The 17100-nt window shown below is 38.3% G+C and overlaps 1 protein-coding gene across 3 annotated transcripts in view; it reads left to right on the top strand.

The window, feature by feature from the left end:
• Positions 1-17100, top strand: part of IL23R (interleukin 23 receptor) — a 123925-nt gene that overhangs the window by 102396 nt on the left and 4429 nt on the right. For 2 of the 3 annotated variants that reach the window (XR_008514362.1, XR_008514361.1), the window contains exons 10-11: positions 11465-11555; positions 16086-16188. Coding sequence is in view for 1 of the 3 variants with exons in the window: in XM_002810718.5 (XP_002810764.1) it covers positions 11465-11555; positions 14089-14739 (742 nt within the window). In the remaining 2 variants the exon portion in view is untranslated. Of the gene's footprint in view, positions 1-11464; positions 11556-14088; positions 15573-16085; positions 16189-17100 lie in introns of those variants that run through there. The other variant, XM_002810718.5, reaches the window with a different exon arrangement.

Raw genomic sequence — 17100 nt, 5'->3', positions numbered from 1 at the left:
GGGTTTTTATGGTTTTAGGTCTTATGTTTAAGTATTTAATCCATCTTGAGTTAATTTTTGTATAAGGTGCCAGGAAGGGATCCAGTTTCAGCCTTATGCATATGGCTAGCCGGTTTCCCAACACCATTTATTAAATAGGGAATCCTTTCCCTATTGCTTGTTTTTGTCGAGTTTGTCAAAGATCAGATGGTTGTAGATGTGTGGTGTTATTTCTGCAGTCTCTGTTCTGTTCCATTGGTCTACATATCTGTTTTGGTACCAGTACCATGCTGTTTTTGTTACTGTAACCTTGTAGTATAGTTTGAAGTCAGATAGCGTGATGCCTCCAGGTTTGCTCTTTTTGCTTAGAATTGTCTTGGCTGTGTGGGCTCTTTTTTGGTTCCATATGAAATTTAAAGTAGTTTTTTCCAATTCTGTGAAGAAAGTCAATGGTAGCTTGATGGGGATAGCATTGAATCTATAAATTACTTTGGGCAATATGGCCATTTTCACGATATTGATTCTTCCTATCCCACAAGCATGGAATGTTTTTCCATTTGTTTGTGTCCTCTCTTATTTCCTTGAGCAGAGGTGTGTAGTTCTTTTTGAAGAGGACTTTCACATCCTTTGTAAGTTGTATTCCTAGTTATTTTATTGTCTTTGTAGCAATTGTGAATGGGAGTTCACTCATGATTTGGCTCACTGTTTGCCTGTTACTGGTGTATAGGAATGCTTGTGATTTTTGCACATTAATTTTGTATGCTGAGAGTTTGCTGAAGTTGCTTATCAGTGTAAGGAGTTTTTGGGCTGAGATGATGGGGTTTTCTAAATATACAATCATGTCATCTGCAGAGACAATTTGACATCCTCTTTTCCTAATTGAATACCCTTTATTTCTTTCTCTTGCCTGACTGCCCTGGCCAGAACTTCCAATACTATGTTGAATAGGAGTGGTGAGAGAGGGCATCCTTGTCTTGTGCTGGTTTTCAAAGGGAATGCTTCCAGTTTTTGTCCATTCAGTATGATATTGGCTGTGGGTTTGTCATAAATAGCTCTTATTATTTTGAGATACATTCCATCAATACCTAGTTCATTGAGAGTTTTTAGCATGAAGGACTGTTGAATTTTGTCAAAGGCCTTTTCTGCATCTATTCAGGTTATCATGTGGTTTTCATCATTAGTTCTGTTTATGTGATGGATCACATTTATTGATTTGCCTATGTTGAACCAGCCTTGCATCCCAGGAATAAAGCCGACTTGATTGTGGTGGACAAGCTTCTCGATGTGCTGCTGGATTCCGTTTGCCAGTATTTTATTGAGGATTTTCACATCGATGTTTATCAGGGATATTGGCCTAAAATTTTCTCTTTTTTGTTGTGTCTCTGCCAGGTTTTGGTATCAGAATGATGCTGGCCTCATAAAATGAGTTAGGGAGTATTCCCTCTTTTTCTACTGTTTGGAACAGTTTCAGAAGGAATGGTACCAGCTCCTCTTTGTACCTCTCGTGGAATGTGGCTGTGAATCCGTTTGGTCCTGGACTTTTTTTGGTTGGTAGGCTATTAATTACTGCCTCAATTTCAGAACTTGTTTTTGGTCTATTCAGGGATTTGACTTCTTCCTGGTTTAGTCTTGGGAGGGTGTATGTGTCCAGGAATTTATCCATTTCTTCTAGATTTTCTAGTTTATTTGCATAGAGGTGTTTATAGTATTCTCTGATGATAGTTTATATTTCTGTGGGATTGGTGGTGATATCTCCTTTACCATTTTTTATTGCGTCTATTTGATTCTTCTCTCTTTTCTTCTTTATTAGTCTGGCTAACAGCCTATCTATTTTGTTGATCTTTTCAAACCAGCTCCTGGATTCATTGATTTTTTTGAAGGGTTTTTCGTGTCTCTATCTCCTTCAGTGCTTCTCTGATCTTAGTTACTTCTTGTCTTCTGCTAGCTTTTGAATTTGCTTGCTCTTGCTTCTCTAATTCTTTTAATTGTGATGTTAGGATGTCAATTTTAGATCTTTCCAGCTTTGTGATGTGGGTATTTAGTGCTATAAATTTCCCTCTACACACTGCTATAAATGTGCCCCAGAGATTCTGGTACATTGTGTGTTCGTTCTCATTGGTTTCAAAGAACATCTTTATTTCTGCCTTCATTTCATTATTTACCCAGTAGTCACTCAGGAGCAGGTTGTTCAGTTTCCATGTAGTTGTGCAGTTTTGAGTGAGTTTCTTAATCCTGAGTTCTAATTTGATTTCACTGTGGTCTGAGAGACAGTTTGTTATGATTTCCATTCTTTTGCATTTGCTGTGGAGTGTTTTACTTCCAATTATCTGATCAATTTTAGAATACGTGCAATGTAGTGCTGAGAAGAATGTATATTCTGTTGATTTGGGGTGGACAGTTCTGTAGATGTCTATAGGTCCCACTTTGTCCAGAGCTGAGTTCAAGTCCTGGATAACCTTGTTAATTTTCTGTCTCACTGATCTGTCTAATATTGACAGTAGGGTGTTAAAGTCTCCCACTATTATTGTGTGGGAGTCTAAGTCTCTTTGTAGGTCTCTAAGAACTGACTTTATAAATCTGGGTGCTCCTGTATTGGGTGCATATATATTTAGGATAGTTAGCTCTTCTTGTTGCATTTATCCTTTTATCATTATGTAATGGCCTTCTTTGTCTCTTTTGATCTTTGTTGGTTTAAAGTCTGTTTTATCAGAGACTAGGATTGCAACCCCTGCTTTTTTTTTTTTTTTTCTTTCCATTTTCTTGGTAAATCTTCCTTCATCTCTTTAATTTGTGTGTGTCTTTGCACATGAGATGGGTCTCCTGAATACAGCACACTGATGGGTCTTATTCTTTATCCAATTTGCCAGTCTGTGTCTTTTAACTGGGGCATTTAGCCCATTCACTTTTTTTTTTTTTTTTGAGATGGAGTTTCGCTCTTGTTGTCCAAACTGGAGTGCAATGGCATGATCTTGGCTCCCTGCAACCTCCACCTCTGAGGTGCAAGGGATCCTCCTGCCTCAGCCTCCCTAGTAGCTGGGATCACAGGCATGTGCCACCACGCCTGGCTAATTTTGTATTTTTAGTGGAGATGGAGTTTCTCCATGTTGGTCAGGTTGGTCTCGAACTCCTGACCTCAGGTGATCCACCCACCTTGGCCTCCCAAAGTGCTGGGATTACAGGCATGAGCCACCGTGCCCGGCCTAGTCCACTTACATTTAAGGTTAATATTGTTATCTGTGAATTTGATCCTGTCATTATGATGTTAGCTGGTTATTTTGCGCATTAGTTGATAGAGTTTCTTCACAGTGTCAATGGTCTTTACAATTTGGTATGTTTTTGCAGCGGCTGGTACCGGTTGTTCCTTTCCATGTTTAGTGCTTCCTTCAGGAGCTCTTGTAAGGCAGGCCTGCTGGTGACAGAATCTCTCAGCATTTGCTTGTCTGGAAAGGATTTTATTTCTCCTTCGCTTACGAAGCTTAGTCTGGCTGGATGTGAAATTCTAGGTTGAAAATTCTTTCCTTTAAGAATGTCGAATATTGACCCCCACTCTCTTCTGGCTTGTAGGGTTTCTGCTGAGACATCCGCTTTTAGTTTGATGGGCTTCCCTTTGTAGGTAACCAGACTTTTTTCTCTGGCTGCCCTTAATATTTTTTCCTTCATTTCAACCTCGGTGAATCTGATGATTTGTGTCTTAGGGCTCCTGTTCTCCAGGAATATCTTTGTGGTGTTCTCTGTATTTCCTGAATTTGAATGTTGGCCTGTTTTGCTAGGTTGGGGAAGTTCTCCCGGATAATATCCCGAAATGTGTTTTCCAACTTGGTTCCATTCTCCTTGTCACTTTTAGGTATACCATTCAAACATAGATTTGGTCTTTTTACATATTCCCATATTTCTTGGAGGCTTTGATTCTTTTCATTCTTTTTTCTCTGATCTTGTCTTCTTGCTTTATTTCATTGAGTTAATCTTCAATCTCTGATATTCTTTCTTCCACTTGATTGACTCGGCTATTGATACTTGTGTATACTTCACGAAGTTCTTGTGCTGTGTTTTTCAGCACCATCAGGTCATTTATGTTCTTCTCTACACTGGTTATTCTAGTTAGCAATTCGTCTTTTTTTCAAGGTTCTTAGCTTCCTTGCATTGGGTTAGAACATGCTGCTTTAGCTTGGAGGAGTTTGTTATTACCCACCTTCTGAAGCTTACTTCTGTCAATTCATCAAGCTCATTCTCCATCCGGTTTTGTTCCCTTGCTGGCGAGGAGTTGTGATTCTTTGGAGGGAAAGAGGCATTCTGGTTTTTGGAAATTTCAGCTTTTTTGTGCTGGTTTCTCCCAATCAAGCCAGTGGATCTTAGTTTGCTGGGCTCTATGGGTGTGGGACCCACTGAGCCAGGCACCAGAGGGAATCTCCTGATCTGCTGGTTGTGAAGGCTGTGGGAAAAGCACAGTATCTGGGCCAGAGTGTACCATTCCTCCCTGTACAGTCTCTCATGGCTTCTTTTGACTAGGAAAGGGAAATCCCGCAACCCCTTGTGCTTCCTGGGTGAGACGATGCCCCACCCTGCTTCGGCTCACCCTCCATGGGCTGCACCCACTATTCAACCAGTCCCAATGAGATGAACTTGGTACCTCAGATGGAAATGTAGAAATAACCCACCTTCTCTGTCAATCTCTCTGGGAGCTGCAGACCAGACCTGTTCCTATTCAGCCATCTTGCCAGCTCTCTAGCATGCTGATTTTTCATGCTGATTTAGCATGAAAATCTGGCAGAGTATTTTCTTGGTAGTTAATTAATTTTGTTCTACTTCGGTTAGCAGTTTTATAAACCAGTTAGTCTTTTTATTAAAGTTTTAGGGATTCTTACCCAGTCTAAATGATACGAATTTAAAGTTATTAGAAACCTGTATTCAAGAGTGCTTTTTAGGGTCCTTTTTATTCTTTCATGAACTTTCTAAAAGGTACCATATTCTAGGATTTTGCGTGTTTGTGAAGTTTTCAGAAATTGCATTAGCATTAAGTAATTAACTTAATGTAATGACTTTAAATAGTGATATTTAAAAACACAATTCACAAGGAAATGTGGTTATCTCTGTGGTCTGTGATAACTTAACATAATAACCTTAATTATGATTGAAGGGATATACTCAGACATTAGAATTTTAGAAATCCTATACAATTTTGGAACATATATTAATATTATTCATTAAAATATAACCTGAAGAAGATTAAACATTGGTTTTATTTTGACAATCCCATGTAAGTAAACATGTCAGATAATCCTGTTTACCTCTCCTTTGGATGCTCCAAGGGCCCTCTGTAGCATCCAAAAGTTGGGGGTTAGAAAGACAATTTTGAAGCTGAAATTTCATTTTGGGAAGCCTATGAAATATGTTAAAGGTTTAAAACACTTAATATAATACTTAACCAGTTTGACCATGAGGTGAGATTCTTGTAAACATTTTGTAACCCTTTACAAATTTTTGTTAAAAAGCAGATCAGTGCTCTAAGAAAAACATGTTGTGCTTTTATTGCAATTTTAATTTACAGAAAAACTTAACAATACCCCTTTATCTTTAGCCAATGTCCACACAGAATTTCTTTTTATAAGATTAACTTTTCATAAACCTTCCACAATGTATTCAAGCCTTTAGCTTTATTTTAATCTAATTTAAAACAATCTTTTAACCTTCTAACCTAGGCAAAAATTTACATTCCTGTGCCTTCTTATAACCTTTTAGTAAAAACGCATTTTAGTTTCCTTACACACCTTGCATGTAAATCTATTTTCAGTAGTCTCGATTACATGTTGTAATGGCAACTGTTAGCAACTTTTAATTTTGGTGCCTAAATTTCCTTTCATGTATCCTTTCATGACTTATGCACACTATCTATGACATGCTTCGACTTTCTGACTTGTCCTAATCATCCCTCTTTTTAAGCAACCAGTTATTTTACTTTAGGACAAGAATTTACCATAGAGCTTCCTTTCTTATATAAAATCTATTTTCTTTATAACCTTTTTTGCATAGGTAGGGGAGCATAGCTAATTTCACATGTCCCCAGGCCTTATTGAGAATCTAATGCCTCCAAGGTAGGTAAATTGAACAATTTTCAAAAGTCAAATCAGTTTATGACCTTAAAGCATTAGTAAACCTAATATCTGACCTGTCTAATTTAGACAAAATGCCTTTATTTTACCAATAATCTTTAAAGCCATTTTTATTTCCCAAAGATTACTAAAGTTACTTGAACTAAGACATTACAGTTTTTATTTTTTCTTCCAAAAGTGTTTTATGTAAGCACTTATTTTTCTTTAAGCCAATTACTTAGAGCTCTTTTATATAAACATCACACATACAACACATATATAACTACACAGAGAATAAGATCCAGTAGTTGTAGGATTTTTCATTTGCCAGTTTCTTCATTGGATTATTGACCTTGGGGTGGAGCCCATCAAGAAATGGCTAGGAAAACATGCAGTTTCTGGGGTCTAATAAGCAGGCACAGCTGGAAGGCAAAATGGATTTTGAGAGAGATCTATTTGCTTTTAATTCTTGAGGTTCCATGAGGAAAACAGAGGGTTTTTTCCAAAACAGGATCAGTGGCACCTTCTTTATTTTTCCCAAGGAGTCCTAGGCTATCAGAAGTTATCTTAGGGCTGCTCATGTGTGCCTTAAGAGTGACAAGACAAAATGGAGAAAAATAATTCAGTCGACTGAGAAGAAAAAACCTTTTTCAGCAAAACAAGATCCACAAAAAGGAAAGACATAAAGGTGGCCAGGCGCAGTGGCTCATGTCTGTAATTCCAGCACTTTGGGAGACCGAGGCAGGCAGATCACGAGGTCAGCAGATCAAGACCATCCTGGCTAACATGGTGAAACCCCATCTCTACTAAAAATACAAAAAATTAGCCAGGTGTGGTGGTGGGCACCTGTAGTCCCAGCTACTTGGGAGGCTGAGGCAGGAGAATGGTGTGAACCCAGGAGGCAGAGCTTGCAGTGAGCTGAGATCATGCCACTGCACTCCAGCCTGGGTGACAGAGCGAGACTCCGTCTCAAAAAAAAAAAAAAAAAAAAAAAAGGAAAAGACATAAAGGCCTTTTAAATATACCTATAGCTTGGATATCCACTTTTAATTAAGCTGACTCTTAACTATAGTGTTCTTTAAAAAATCCTTTTAAATCTCTTGTTACCCAACTTTAGCCATGCCAAGTGGCCAATATTTCTGGCTTTTGAACTTTACCTCCCAGGTGCTCAGAGAAAGGAAAATTCAAGACAGTTCATGGAAGGGAAGAGAATCAGCAAATGATAAAGTTCCCACAGGTATCAAACCAGAAAGGACTCATTCTTTAACCCAGGAATCGAACCCAGGCCACCACTGTGAAAGTAAAAAACTTTAGCTACTGAGCTACAGTACTGGGCAGTCTCCATTGTGCTTCCCAGAAGGACTCTAGAGTACTTAATTTTGAGCTTGCAAAAGCTTTTAACTACTCAACATAATTTTTTGAGCTAACTGTGACATGAACCCTAAAATTCCTGTTCCCTTGAAGGCAGAGACCAAGAAAAAGTACCACCACATGGTTACAAAGTCAAGCTCCCAAGAATGTAAAACAGATGGAGACCTCATCCAGTTTTTTTTTAATGCACTTCAGTGTGTTGTTGTTCATTTGGAACGTTCCATTGTAAGTTATCTTTAGTAAGATTTTGCTATTTCTGTAAGACTTTGCTGCCTCCCAAGCCTAATGTATAAACTGGAAGGAACTCTGCTTTTCAGAAATTAAGGATCTCTTTTTTACCTGAAATATTGGCTTTGCTTTCAGGTTCCCTTGATGAACTTAGCCAATGATTTTTCCTACCTAAGTGTGCAAGAAAAATGAAACAAAGGTGTAGAAAACAAAAAATCCCTGTGAATTTCCAAATGCCAAATTTTACAACCCCTGCAATACTACCATTTACTACCAGTTTCTTTCTGACCTAGTCAAATCTAAGAGGCCTCTAATTGGATCCAAGCCTGTTAATTACTGATCAAATCCAATCCTGGACCCAGTCCAGTTTCCGTTGTGACTTCTGAACCCAGTTTGGAACAGAAATTTGCTCAAAGAAACTTGGAGAGTTCAAAACACAAATCCGTGGAGCTCTGAAATCCAAAAGAGAACTTACCATGATCCCCAGCCACTCTGAGAGATCAAAGGACACAAGTAGGTCCAACAGGTTCCTTGCTTGTTCACTCAGTGCTCCTGGGGGTCGTTAGAAGGTCTAATTCATATCCCGCTTCTGACACCATCTAGTAAAAGAAAAACTTCAGCCAATTTAAAGGAGTTTAATTGAGCAATGAACAATTTGTGAATTGGGCAGCCCCAGAATCACAGCAGATTCAGAGAGACTCTAGGGATGCCTTGTTGTCAGAACAAATTTATAGACAAAAAAAAAAAGAGAGAAGTGACATACAGAAATTGGCAGTGATGTACAGAAACAGCTGGTTGGTTACAGGTTGGCATTTGTCTTATTTGAACACAGTTTGAACATTTAGCCATCTATGAGTGGTTGAAGTATGGTCCACTGGGATTGGCCAAGACTCAGTTATTGTTACAGGCACATACTCCTAAGTCAGGTTTTCGCTCTTGTCTGCTTGTTAAGCTAGGTTACAGTTCATCCACAGGGATTCAAATATAGAGGTATGAAGTCCTTCTCAGGCCATATTTAGTTTGCTTTAACACTTGAATTCCACCCAAACAAATCAGCTTGAATCAGCGTGAAGAGAAGTGTGACAATTTTTAAATTTGTCAATTCCTTACCAATTGTTTTAGTGTTTTAGCATTCAGCCCCAAAGTCCCTTACTCTTGGCCCCCTTCAGTTTTTTCCCTCCAGTGATGGTATTAGTAAAGATCTATGGTTAGTTATTTAAAATGGGACTTTGAGAAAAGCAAGACCCTTGGATTTCTAAATTTTACTCATGCATTGTGTATTTCTAAGCTGCTTGATAGATTAGAGTTGTTTGGTGTGGCAGTTCCCCGGTGTGTCCAGTTGCTCACAAATTTTGACTTGAATGTTTTTTGCCAAATTGGCACTGAGTTTCTCCTTCTTGCCATCATTTGCTTCATGAAATAATCTTTCTTTCGTTTACACTTATAATCAAATGCAGTAGAAAGATTTTAAATGAGCTATTATAAAATCTACTAATGATTTCTTATCTACATAGGGTTTTTGCTCAGAACTTAATATTTCAAGATTTAAATTACACATTAATAAACATATTCCTAATACCCTTGTGAGGAGGGCAAACTAATATGGAATTTTATTTGAGGCTGTTTTAAAATATACTTGATTATAAAGTCCCTTGAAATATTTTAATGTTCAAATTAATGCCCCATAAAAAATCAATATTTGTGTTATTATTTAAACATGTCCTAGTGTAAAAGTTTAAGTAACACTAAGTTCATAACTAAGAATAACCTAAAAACTAATTTTCAGTTCATAACAAGAAATTAGGGCAATTCTTTGCTCATTTAATTATTTAAATAAGTACTCTTTTTAAAAAGATAAAACAAGAGATAATTCCAATATATTTATTTTACATTTGAACAGATACGTTTATTTAATACAACTATTCATTATCTATAAAAGCCTTAGTTCCGAAACAGAAGTGAGCAACAGAAAGCAAAATATTTTATTTATTCATTTATTTATTTATTATTATTTTTTGAGACAGAGTCTCGCTCTATCGTCCATGCTGGAGTGCAGTGGTGCAATCTCGGCTCACTGCAACCTCCACCTCCTGGGTTCAAGTGATTCTCATGCCTCAGCCTCCCAAGTAGCTAGGAATACAGGCACACACCACCATGCCCAACTAATTTTTATATTTTTGGTAGAGACGGGATTTCACCATGTTGGCCAGGCTGCTCTTGAACTCTTGGCTTCAAGTGATCTGCCTGTCTTCATCTCCCAAAGTGTTGGGATTACAGGTGTGAGCCAACGTGCCTGGCCCAAAACATTTTAAATATAATAAAACCCAAAGTGGGTAAATATATACATATATATATATATACACACACATATATATGTGTGTGTATATATATATATTCTCACGGTGTTGGTGTGCTGTATAAAAACTTTACTCCAATAGCCTGAATTTACTAATTTGGTCTAATTTTAAATACAGAAGAGAGTGTGAATTAGTAAACAAAACAACAGCAACCAAAAAAACAGAATCATAAAACATTGTATAAAGATGAGTAAAGAAATAATTTTTACCCTAAAGTCCAAGGTCAAATTGGGCTAGCAAAGTTCACTCAGCCATTTTGGTTGTTATTTAGTACAGGTCCTTAGAGAACCAATTTAAACAAATAAGTCTGATCTGTTGCTAACAGATCCGTTGTTAATATGTAAAAAGGTGTCTGAGATCAGCTTAGTCTCTTCTAAGTTCTTGGTACAACCTTTTTGCCCAAACCAATTTGTACTATCAATGCAGAGAGTGTTTTTAAACACAATGGCAGTGCTAATAGATAGCTTGGGGGAAAAAGTGGGATGTTTATGACTTGTACCTTTTCTTTCCAAAGCCCCACCCCACTGATCCTTAATATAAGCACACAGTCTAGGTAGAAACCAGTTCTCACTATGCCACACAACTGCAAGACATGTTCCCCAGCCTCCTTCTCCATCCACATCAAGAAAGTTTGGAGCTGTAACCATCATTACAACCCTATTTGAAATAATTACAAAATCTAGAATCAGAACAGCTTAAATTTTAGGGCTTTATTACATAACATTCTCTTTTTAAATATTCGGTAGTTATGGTCACCTTAGAAAGTTCTACAAAATATCCCTTAAGTTTTTCAAACTTTCCCACATGGGAATCTTCTGGTTATAACAGTTTGCTCTATTTTACATGTGTATGGTTTCACTGCTAGGGTGGTTCTCCCACTTATCTTGAATCTAGTGTGAGTGTTTTGAAATGTTTCTGCTCATTGAAAAGAAGCAGAGCAATAGAGATGAGAGGAAAATCTGAAAAGATAATGACACAATTTCCCACTTAATTTTCATTAAGTAAGAGATGAAAACTTTAGCTTCTGCATCAGGAAGTTTGATTTTTTTAATTAATTTTTTTTTGAGTCAGGGTCTCACTCTGTTGCCCAGAGTGAGTGCAGTGGCACGTTCATAGCTCACTACAGCCTTGACCTCCCAGGCTCAAGCGATCTTTCCACCTCAGCCTCTCAAGTAGCTGGGACCACAGGCATGCACCACCACACCCAGCTAATTTTTTAATATTCTGTAGAGACAGAGTCTTGCTATGTTTCCCAGGCTGGTCTCGAACTCCTGGACTCAAGCAATCCTCCCACCTCAGCCTCCAAAAGTGCTGGGATTACAGGCATGAGCCACTGTGCCCGACCTAGGCAATTTGATTTTTAACATACATTTTATTCTAGTTGACTTCCTAATCTCCTATATGATTGCCTGCTTCTTCAAACGTGTCATTTTTGTTTTTTAGGATTAAAAGAAGGATCTTATTGTTAATACCAAAGTGGCTTTATGAAGATATTCCTAATATGAAAAACAGCAATGTTGTGAAAATGCTACAGGTAACCTAACATTATCCAACAAAAACTGAGTGGCAATTGAGACCAAGAGTGCAGTCTAATAATTAGAATAGAATTTCCATTCAAATAAATAAATGTGCACACATATTAACATAATTATATAGACGTATAAAAACAAAATTGTACCTGTTTCAAACCATACTTAAAAGAGATAAGACAATAGAGTTGGGGGAAAGAAAACAGAGAAGAAATAAAGAAACAAACTTGTTCAAAAGAGAAAAGTGAAGTGGAAGATTGTGGGCCTTGGGCACGAGTCACCTGGTGACCAAACAATTGGTAGATGTCTTCAGGAACAAAGGGAGTAGGGAAGAAAAGCTCAATGAAATAAGCCTCAAAGACTCAAAGGGCTTCTGTTTCACATGAGATGGAGAGCCAGGTGGAGCCCAAGAAGGGCATCATTTTACTCTTTAAACCCAGTGGAATTTGAGAAAAGCAATATGAGAGAACTGTGAACAATAGTGTCACAGGGGTGGGCTAGGTTTCCATTCTGGCAAAGAGAAGGCCACACACCAGGAAGCCCCTGAGGGTACAGGGACATCACTGATTATAAAGGAGGGAAGGAACAAGTTATGTGTGTTCCTGATAACCCCTGGCCCTCGGGCTTGGCTGTCAAGGGGCTCAAAACCCAGTCCAAGGGACAGACACATCATCCAAGCCTCGCAATGCAGTGATGTAAGTGCAATGATAGAAACGAGCCCAAACATGTGATGGGAGTGGAGAGGGAACACTGAAAGGAGAGGAGCTGCTCGGGAGAAGCAGAGGGAATTCAAAGTCAGGGGGACCCCTGGGGGTTAGAACAGCATGTTGGGTAAGAAGATGAGGTGTTTGTAAAACAAATAGAAATGGCTCTGTTTCAAGCTCTGGTAAGCCTATTAGCTAACTCTTTCCTCAACTTCATGTCATCTGAACAAAGGGTTTCTAGGCTAAAAATAAAATACTTTTTCAAAGTTTGAAAACAACTGGTCAATGGAATAGAGTCTGAGTTCTGTAACACAAGACTTCTGTGATCTGATCCACTCACCATTCCAGCTTTACTCCAGCCACTCCTTATGTCAAGATTTTTGATGAAGCAATACCCAATGTGCTGTTCTTGCCCAAACCTGGCAAGATCCCTAAGGAGGCTGGGGCTGAAGAAAATTGGAATGACACTTCATGTCTGTTTATTCAAGATCTCCCTCTTTGCTAAACTCCTTTCCTATTCTGGGCTCCTGGAATTAGAGGCAAACCTTAGGGCTTCCCTCAGATAAGGTTTTGTTTTCTGCCCAAGAGACTAAGGAATGCTTAGTCTGCTTGGGTGGCTTAAACAACAAACATTGATTTGTCACAGTGCTGGAGGCTGGGAAGTCCATGATCAAGGAGCCAGTCAATTCACTTGCTAGCGAGGGCTCTCACATGGCAGAGGGAGAGATCATCTCTTTCCTGTCTCTTCTTCACTAATCCCATTCATGAAGGCTCCACCCTCATGACCTAATTACCACCCAAAGGCTCCACTTTCAAATAACATCACATTGGCTTCAACGTGAGGGGGGCTGGGGAGAGGGCACACAAATGTTCAGTCCATAACAGGGGGCTATAATATTATAATTGTGTTGGGTGACAGTTTGCCCAGGAAGGCCAGCCATCTGCTGGAAGGCCTGAAGTCCATTTATTGCCCAGAAAAGTCATCAGGCTAAAACCTTCACCCACCCTCTTGATCATCACGAACATGTCTGAATTGTGAGTAGATTTATTTATTTATTTATTTGCTGTTTTTTGTTTTGAGACAGAGTCTTGCTCTGTCACCCAGGCTAGAGTGCAGTGGCATGATCTCAGCTCACTGCAACCTCCGCCTCCCGGGCTCAACCAATTCTCCTGCCTCAGCCTCCTGAGTAGCTGGGATTACAGGCTTGCACTACTATGCCTGGCTAATTTTTGTATTTTTAGTAGACACGGGGTTTCACCATGTTGGCCAGGCTGGTCTCGAACTCCTGATCTCAAGTGATCTGCCTGCCTTGGCCTCAAAGTGCTGGGATTACAGGCCTTATCCACCTTTAGAACCTCAACACCAAGCATTTGTCACACACTCATTCTCAGTATGTGAGCAAAATAGGATTCTCCCCAGTCTTTTTTTATTTAAGCAACAAAGTATTTTCTTGTAACAAGAAATATTAATATTAATATTCTTGCCTCAGAAGACCAACTTTTAAAAGGCCCTAAAATTAAGTAATAAGTAATAAGTTAATATGTAAGACTCAATTTTTCTCTTTAAAACTTTTAAACCGAGAAATGTGCTTAAGAAGTGGATTATTTTTACTATTCCTTTTCTTCAGTCTTCTCATGCAAATTTAATAAAGATTTGGAAGCAAGCAGGATAACAAAAGACAAAAGGAGGAAATCATATGGGAAGATAAACAATATGAGAAAATGGAGGGAGAAAGGAAAGTTGAAAGAAAGCAAAATTCCAATCCTCATTCAATTATCCAGTTGGTTCTTTTAAATGTCTTTTGTAAAATAAAATGATGTCTTTTTTTCCTAGGAAAATAGTGAACTTATGAATAATAATTCCAGTGAGCAGGTCCTATATGTTGATCCCATGATTACAGAGATAAAAGAAATCTTTATCCCAGAACACAAGCCTACAGACTACAAGAAGGAGAATACCGGACCCCTGGAGACAAGAGACTACCTACAAAACTCGCTATTCGACAATACTACAGTTGTATATATTCCTGATCTCAACACTGGATATAAACCCCAAATTTCAAATTTTCTGCCTGGAGGAAGCCATCTCAGCAATAATAATGAAATTACTTCCTTAACACTTAAATCACCAGTTGATTCCTTAGACTCAGGAAATAATCCCAGGTTACAAAAGCATCCTAATTTTGCTTTTTCTGTTTCAAGTGTGAATTCACTAAGCAACACACTATTTCTTGGAGAATTAAGCCTCATATTAAATCAAGGAGAATGCAGTTCTCCTGACATACAAAACTCAGTAGAGGAGGAAACCACCATGCTTTTGGAAAACGATTCACCCAATGAAACTATTCCAGAACAGACCCTGCTTCCTGATGAATTTGTCTCCTGTTTGGGGATCGTGAATGAGGAGTTGCCATCTATTAATACTTATTTTCCACAAAATATTTTGGAAAGCCACTTCAATAGGATTTCACTCTTGGAAAAGTAGAGCCGTGTGGTCAAAATCAATATGAGAAAGCTGCCTTGCAGTCTGAACTTGGGTTTTCCCTGCAATAGAAATTGAATTCTGCCTCTTTTTGAAAAAAACGTATTCACATACAAATCTTCATGTGGACACATGTTTTCATTTTCCTTGGATGAATACCTAGGTAGGGGATTGCTGGGCCATATGATAAGCATATGTTTCAGTTCTACCAATCTTGCTTCCAGAGTAGTGACATTTCTGTGCTCCTACCATCCCCATGTAAGAATTCCCAGGAGCTCCACGCCCTTTTAATTTTAGCCATTCTTCTGCCTGATTTCTTAAAATTAGAGAATTAAGGTTCCGAAGGTGGAACATGCCTCATGGTCACACATACAAGCACAAAAACAGCATTATTTGGACGCCTCATATATTTTTTATAAAGAGTCAACTATTTCCTCTTTATTTTCCCTCATTGAAAGATGCAAAACAGCTCTCTATTGTGTACAGAAAGGGTAAATAATGCAAAATACCTGGTAGTAAAATAAATGCTGAAAATTTTCCTTTAAAATAGAATCATTAGGCCAGGCGTGGTGGCTCATGCTTGTAATCCCAGCACTTTGGTAGGCTGAGGTAGGTGGATCACCTGCAGGAGCTCGAGTCCAGCCTGGCCAACATGCTGAAACCCTGTCTCTACTAAAATTACAAAAATTAGCTGGGCATGGTGGCAGGTGTTTGTAATCCCAGCTACTTGGGAGGCTGAGGCAGGAGAATCACTTGAACCAGGAAGGCAGAGGTTGCATTGAGCTGAGATTGTGCCACTGCACTCCAGCCTGGGCAACAAGAGCAAAACCCCGTCTCAAAAAAAAAAAAAAAAAAAAAAGAATAACTAATATTTGCTTGCAAAGGGAGAGGCAAGTTTAATTTTCATTTTATCACTTAAAATTCTCTTGAGTAGATAAAAATATAGCCCCAAATGACAAAGTAAGTGAAGAATAGAAACAGAAGAGAAGTTAGGCGTTTGCTATATTATTTTTTTCCCCTACTCTCCATTCAGGTATTAGGGATTTGATCTTAGTGTGATTTGGGACTAACAGAGCTGTGAAACAATAATGTGTGGAATCATGAGTTGCTGTCTTCACTTAAGTCAAGAGTGATGGCCTTGTTTTCCTGTGGCATAGTTGGGATATTATTTACACTATAGTAGAATCTATGAGAGGTAACAGATGCAGAATCAGCAAGATGTAATTTTTTGGTTACAAACCAGATATACGTTAGAAAATTATTGTTAAAACAGGTATATGTTCAGTACCTGTTTTGATGGCAAATACTTGCTGAACCTACCATTGCCCCATATCCCATGTCTCCTGCAGATATCACCAGCCAATCAGAACAGGCCTTTCTGCTGAGCTGTGCAAGTGGCCTCAGAAGCCTCCCAAGCAGTGTTCCTTGTGGCCACAATCCATAAGGACTGGGGTAGGAGATTAAATCTATCTACCAATGAGGTCAATATGGAAAAGTGGTTGATCTTTGAAAGTGAAATGCATATTTTAAGCTGAGAAATGTTACCCAGCAGACTATTGTGATTAATATTTATGGGCAAGGACAACCTTTTCGAATGATCAGAACAGTTTAAAATAGGGTAGAGCAGGGCATGTAAATTCATGCCTATAGTCCTAGCTACTCAGGAGGCTGAGGCAGAAGGAACACTTGAGCCCAAGAGTTAGACACTGCAGTGCGCTATGATCGATGATCATGTGCCAGAGCGAGACCCCATCTCTAAAAAATAAATAAATATTCATTCATTCATTCATTAAAATAGGTAGATTACCCACTGAATTTCTTTTTCTCCTCCAACAGTTGTGAATTTATACTCATATTTAGTCATTTAATTTTATTATGAAAAATCAAGCAGTTAATTTTAAAAAGACTCATTGCTTACTACGTCTTTAGCAAAAGAGCAGGCTATTTTGTTTTACTTTTTTTTTTTTTTATAAAAATCTAAAAGCAATTTTATGGTCATTAAGTATCCCTGAAATGAGGTTGACTGTATATCCCAGTTTGCCCTGGTTTCTGTCCATTGTCCCATTGTTAATTATGACCAGTAACTGCCCTTATTCACTCTCAGAAGCATCCCTTATTTGGATAATAAATCATATGGTCACTCAAGACTACTTAATGTCCAGCATGTAAGTAATTCATCAGAAATTTATCTTTTTTTTTTTTGCACTGACAATCCTCTTTATTTTACTTTTTATCATTTACTAAGGCCATTTTGCTCCAAAAGGGTATTGCTATTCATAGTGTAAAAAAAAGTATCCCCTGATACTTTTACATAGTGTAAAAAAAAAAAAAAGAATAGTTATCCCCCAGATAAACTCTATTCTG

The sequence above is a fragment of the Pongo abelii genome, chromosome 1 (assembly GCF_028885655.2).
Source record: "Pongo abelii isolate AG06213 chromosome 1, NHGRI_mPonAbe1-v2.0_pri, whole genome shotgun sequence".
Classification (NCBI taxonomy): Eukaryota; Metazoa; Chordata; class Mammalia; order Primates; family Hominidae; genus Pongo; species Pongo abelii.
This window is presented reverse-complemented; position numbering and strand designations above follow the sequence as displayed.